The 6,000-nt window shown below is 55.2% G+C and overlaps 1 protein-coding gene across 1 annotated transcript in view; it reads right to left on the reverse strand.

The window, feature by feature from the left end:
• The window catches only part of Adamts2 (ADAM metallopeptidase with thrombospondin type 1 motif 2), a 246,066-nt gene extending 240,684 nt beyond the window's left edge, over window positions 1–5,382 (reverse strand). Inside the window, exons 1-2 of the mRNA XM_026414284.2 lie at window positions 5,185–5,382; window positions 3,795–4,189 (exon numbers count right to left, since the gene is read on the reverse strand). Coding sequence (XP_026270069.2) covers window positions 3,795–4,189; window positions 5,185–5,311 — 522 coding nt within the window. The 5' untranslated portion in view covers window positions 5,312–5,382. The remainder of the gene's footprint in view (window positions 1–3,794; window positions 4,190–5,184) is intronic.
• Between the last annotated feature and the right edge of the window lie 618 nt (window positions 5,383–6,000).

Raw genomic sequence — 6,000 nt, forward strand, 5'->3', positions numbered from 1 at the left:
ATGTAAAAGTGACATGAAATTAGCTCACCTATACAGCCCAAGAGAGAGAACTCTTCCACAGTGATGTGATATATAAAAAATATTTTGCTAAGCAATTTTTCTCACTCATTGTGAAAAGGCAAAGTTTGACTCCCCCCATGAATATTATGAACAACTTCTGACTAGTGGCTATAAAAGAATCTGGAGAAGCAACATTCATCAGCCTTTCTGGAAACAAGGTGCGTGTTAGGTCCTATAACCCATGTCTTCGTGTAGCATTTATCGTACCTCTACCTGACTTCAGTAGAATTTACACACTGACCTGATTTCTGGCAAAAACCATTTCATGTCATGTTGGTGAGCAGCTCCTCCTGCACTCTCAGTTCCATGGGACTCGGCAAACCCATGCCTTGATTCTCAAGGGGGCATCCTAACACCATGTAGGCAGAGTGATACAGAAGACTCAGCTGGAATTAGCAGGAACAGATAGCCTGGCACTGCTGGAGCCCCTTGATTCACCACAGAGGGGCTCCATCTGAAAACAAAGCTAACACACAGGAAGGCAGAGAGGCAAGAGGAAGCAAGGGTCCTGATGAACTGGCAGGAGCGTCTGGATCCAGCCACACCTAAAGATTTTTCACCAGGTGTACTTTCTGTTTAAACTGACGTGAGCTGAGTTTTCTGTTACTTGTAACTAAAAGGACCTTGACTGACACTAGCAGATAAATTAGAGTTCCCTTGTACTAAATAGATTAGGAGACCACTGCCAACATAATAATAGTTACTACCGCTTTCCTTTAAAGCAGAAAGATAGTCTCATGTGTCTTCAGGAACAGGAAAGCAGATGAGCAAATATGTGTATCCCAGGCCAAGGGACAGAGGAAAGGATCTATGGCTCTTGGGAGAGACGATTCCCACACACGCATCTAAACTTAAGCGGTGGGGGCCACTGGTGCCTGCTGTAACCCTGCACATCCCTTCTGCACCATGGATATCCACATATTTGCCTAGGAAGCTAGTTGCACAGGTTCTTCAAAGATCAGTTCCACTATCCTATTTGTGTGGGGAGTACTGGATTACACAGATTTCTTCATTATAGAACTTAGAGATCCTGTTAGGCACCATAGACCCTCCCAAGGCAAATGCAGCTGCAGGCTCTCCAACTCTGCTTTGTCCAGTGAACCCCATTTGCTCAGAAAAATTTGCAGGACCTTGAAGAACACTCTTGGGAGAAGAGGGGCTGCAAAGCTTCGTTTCTCAAAGGGTGGTCCAAGAACCAGGAACACTGGCTTGGAAACTTACCAGAAATAGAGAACCTCAGGCCCCACCTCAGAGGAGCTGGAACCCAATTGGCAAGTTAACAAGATCGGTACAACCTGACTCACCTACTTTGGTGTATTTTAGATACCTATCAAGGAAGAGTCCCAGCAGCAGAGGAGGGAGCTCTATGTAAAGCAGTGGTGAAAGTCAATAGTTGCTTGGTCAGTTAGGCACAATGAGAGGGAGTGCCCAGAAATTGATTCCTCCTTTTATTGTATCTTAGCATCTTTCACCAACCCATATTTGGGAGCACTGTGGCAGAAGGGGTCAGACAGATCCAGGTCAGACTCCCGCCATCACTGGCTGTGTGGCCTAGGACAAGTTACTCAACCTCTCAGAGCCCCAGTGCTCCATCTGTGAACCAAGGACTAGGCTACCTTCCCTATAGGGTGAATGGAAAGACCAGAGGTACAAAGTGTATTTAAAAAAAACAAACAAACAAACAAACAGGTCCTCCGTGAGTGGACCTATCACAGAGGCACAAAAGGACCTAAAGGGTTAAAAAAATTGATTGGCACAAATCAGAACAGACACACACACACACACACACACACACACACTGAAGGAAGAAAAGAACTAATGATGCTGACCCACTGTCTCAAGGCCATTATTCACTGGCAGCATTCAAAGTTACTCTGGCAGGACCCAGTATTCTTTCTAACACTGTCTTGTACCTCTGACTGAGTATGTCTAACACCTGAGACATCTCAGCATGCCTGTCCTTCCCAGGCCAATTCACACCTGGTGCCTCTGCACATACTCCCCTCTCGGACCAGATACCAATCTGTGCCTTTTCCAGCTGGCAATTTGTTCTACAAGACCCCACCCAAATAGCCCCCAAAAGCATACTCTCAAAGCCCTGACCAGAGTGCCCCTCAGCCTGTCAGCCTCTTAATAGGTATCAGGCCTGCCACATCTATGACCAGTAAATACATTAGAAGGTGCTGACATAACAAATGAATCATCAAATGCACAGGTAAATAAATGACACAGTGGCAACCCATCACCAAAACCACTGAAATGCTCTCCATTGGGAATTAAATATTACCCAGAATTGATCCACCAGTAGACTACATCCAAGTCAACTCTGTCCCACATCTTCACCCCAAGTCCCCAGCAATGATTTCCTTTCATTTTTTAGGAAATTCACCCACAGCATAAAAGGAAATATACCTATGAGGCCCAGGACATCCTCAGAGACTATAAAGAACTGCCCTATTTGAACCCAGTTCCTCCAAGGACATTTATGGTTGTTTGCAATATGCCAGGGTTCTAACTAAATCCAACCAAAGGCAGTGATTTTCCAAAGCAACAAGTGATGTTTCCTGTGTGTCCATAAAAAGAACACCAGTGGTTGTGGGGCTTTGGTATAATTGCAGGTTCTGCAGACAGCAGGACCAGCCTGAGCTGCCTGCAGATGGGTGTACTCAGAGGCCACCAGGGCTAGGAGAGTGGCCACTCACTTGGAGCAGGAGTGCCCTGAGCAGCAATTAGAGCAGAACCCACGGTGGGACTGGGACGGCTTCAGATGTCTGGCCAGCACAGTCAACCTGACCACCACACACCAAATCCAAAATAGAAAACTGCAGTGTCTTCTGCCATGTGCCAGGCCCCCAGCAGCCAGACAGCACCGCCAATGTCAGTCTCTTCCCTGAGCATTGATCCAGGCTTTCTTCCTCTGGGCCCCTGGAAGCAAGTGAATTTCCCAGCCATACTGAGTGGCCCAGCAGTCCTAAAAGGAGCCCTCCCCTAGCCTATCTCCTACCCTTCAGGGATTGTCCCCAAAAGACCAAGCAGTCCTTGGGCACTAGAACCTTCATTTCCAAATTCTCCCCTTGGCTCTAAATAGAGAAAATTGACTTTTGAAATTACCAACTAGAGTTCATCAGGAAACCACAGTATAAAACTCAGTGGCTCCAGGTCATTCAAGGGGCAGAAGACTAACAGGGTATTTCAACACCAATGCCTGCTCCCTGGCTGATGTCCTCTGGATACACAGAAGACTGCCAAACCACATGCCTACCACACACATATCACACATGATAAGATGCACAGGCATACACTCAACAGATGCCCTGACACAACCATGAGCACAAACCCCTCATATGAATATGCACGAAAGACAATGCACATTCACATATTCACACAGGTCCACACCTAGAAAAAAGTACTGACATTCCAAAACACATGTGTGAATGCACACACTCACTGAAATACACAAACATGTATCAACCTATCTGGATGCAAGACACAGAGGTGCAGGTAGACTTAAGGGAAATGCACACTCTACTACTTGGTAAGGGCTTTGGGGAGACCCACACACACACAGCTTTGCATAAATGAGCCCCCTTTCAAACTAATCAATACAACTTGCCCTTCAGCCAACCCCAGAGAAGATTCTCAGCGCAGGACTTGCACTCCCAGGAGATTCCCAGCAACCAGTTTCCAAAACCCACGCAAGGGCGGAAAACTGAAAGGAGCAAGACCCTACTCACCAGTCCATCGCAGTTACTGAGCGCCACTGAGGAGGCTTTAGCTAAGCCGGCCACGTCGCCAACGTACAGGCAGGTCCCAAGCAGGGGTTCCACTCGGGTTGCACCCGTCTCACCCTGCCACTCCACAGTAGCCCCGGGAGCCACCAGGCGGGCATTGGGCCGAAGTCGCAGGTGCAGGTCTCGGCCAAAGACCGTGACATTGTAGAACAAGCGGTCGCTAGGGTCTTCCTCACTGCCACCTGGGAAGCCAGAGGTTTGGACAGGGGCGGCCCTGCGAGCTCGTACCCCCGCTCCGGTCGTCGCCGCCGACACCACGTGGGACACCAAGCGTCCCTGGGCGTCAGTGCGCACCGGCACCGCCAGGAAGCGCTCCGCTCCGTGCCCCAGGGGCCCACCTGCAACGGGAAGGGACGTTAGACTGGACGAGAACTCCCCGGCGGCAGCGGAACCCTGCATCCCCTAGCCCTCGCCTCAATGCGAAGGGATGGGGCATTTCACCACAAAGCCCCCAGAAGCTAGCCTGCACCTCCCGGCTTTCTAGCAAACGGGAAGGGGCGTTAACAGCACCACCACTCCGGAGCCACGCCGCCACCCAGCCATCCCCCTCGAGGGTCATGCCAGCTAAGAGATCTGTCCCCTGTCCTGTTCCGGGCTGGGACTCCGCCGGTACCTCGCGGTTCGTTAGGTGACAACCCCATCGGGGCGTCCCCTGCCCCTTGAACCTACCGTCCTTGGCAGGACATGGGGCTGATCGGAAGACATTCTCGGTGGGTCCCCTACCCGTGCGCCTCGACCCTTCGGCTGCCCCTGCTGATCAATTAGCCTCACCGCTAGCCTCCGAAACAGCTTCCCCGAGTACGGGCGGCCTTCCTCTGAGTCCAGCTCCACGGTAGCCCGCTGCCAGCCCCCTCTTCCCGCGCGTCCAAGGACAGGGAGGAGTGTAACAGGGTCCCACGAGTCTCCGGGGATCCCCTCCGGGGCGCCTCAACCAATCCCCAGGGCCCAAGGCGGTGCGCTCAGCACCGGCTCCTCCCGAGCGTCCCCGGACGCGAGCGAGCACCGGCGCCGCCTCGCCCTGGCTCCCCTGGACCCGCTGGAGCTAGCTCTGCGCTCTCTACCGCGGGGCTTTCCCGTCCCTCCAAGCCCTTGCTCCGCATCTCCGAAGCCGCGAGTGCTCCGAGGCTCCCCGTGGCCCAAGGCACCAGGTTGCACCGCTGGGCGCCCCCTGTGCGACCAACGCGGCCCCGAAGTTGGCCAACTTGGCCCCGGGCGGGGCGCGCGGAGTTTGCCCAAGTCTAGCTGGACGACGCCTGGGGAGGGGGCGGCGGGGCACGCGGGGCGGAGCCGGGCGGACGCGGATTGCTGGGCGTGGGGGCTCGGCCGCACCTACCTGGGGGGTCGGCGGCAGCGGCGAGTCCGGCGTTTGCGGGCGGCGGCGGCAGCAGCAGGAGAAGCAGCAGCAGCAGCAGCAGCGCGGGGCAGAGCAGGCGGCGAGCGGCTCCCGCCGGCGGATCCATGGCAGCCGGACCGCAGCCAGGGCCCCGCACTCACAGCCGGCGCGAAAGTTCCCCGCGCGCCGCCCAGCCCACATCTGGGGGCAGCTGGAGCCGCCCGCAGCTGCAGCACCGCAGGGCGCGGGGCGGAGGAGGCGAGGCGCGGAGGAGAGGGCGGGGGAGCGTGGAGGGAAGGCGGGGAGAGCGAAGGAGCGAGCGAGTGAGGGAGGCGGGAGGGAGGGAGAAGGAGAGCGAGGGGGAGGGCGGGGACGGCGGGCGCCTCAGCCTGCGGTGACCCGGCGCTTCTTGGCGCGGCCGCCGCCGCCGCCGCCGCCGCCGCCCGCTCCCCTCCTTGCGCCGCCGCCGCCGCCGCGGTTCTCGGCTCACAGAGAAGCAGAGACACCCCGAGGCGGCGGCAGAGAAGCGCTGCGTGTAGGGCTGAAGTAGCCCTGCCTCCGGCCACCCTCTGCGAGCCCCAAGCCCTCGCGGCGCACCACCTCGGAGGAGTGGCATGGGCAGAGCATCCACCTAGGGAGCCCTCGGGGGCGCCTGGATTCCACCAGCCAGCCCTGAGACTCAAGGGGCCGTTTCACCTTTCTGGAACCCAGGGCAGGACAGGACACGGGAATGGAAGAGGAAGGGATGCTGATTACGGGGTCCAGGGGATTGAGTCAGGCCTGATGCCCAGATCGAGGCCCCAAGATCCCCCAAAT

This window comes from Urocitellus parryii, chromosome 1 (assembly GCF_045843805.1).
Source record: "Urocitellus parryii isolate mUroPar1 chromosome 1, mUroPar1.hap1, whole genome shotgun sequence".
In the NCBI taxonomy this organism is placed as follows: domain Eukaryota; kingdom Metazoa; phylum Chordata; class Mammalia; order Rodentia; family Sciuridae; genus Urocitellus; species Urocitellus parryii.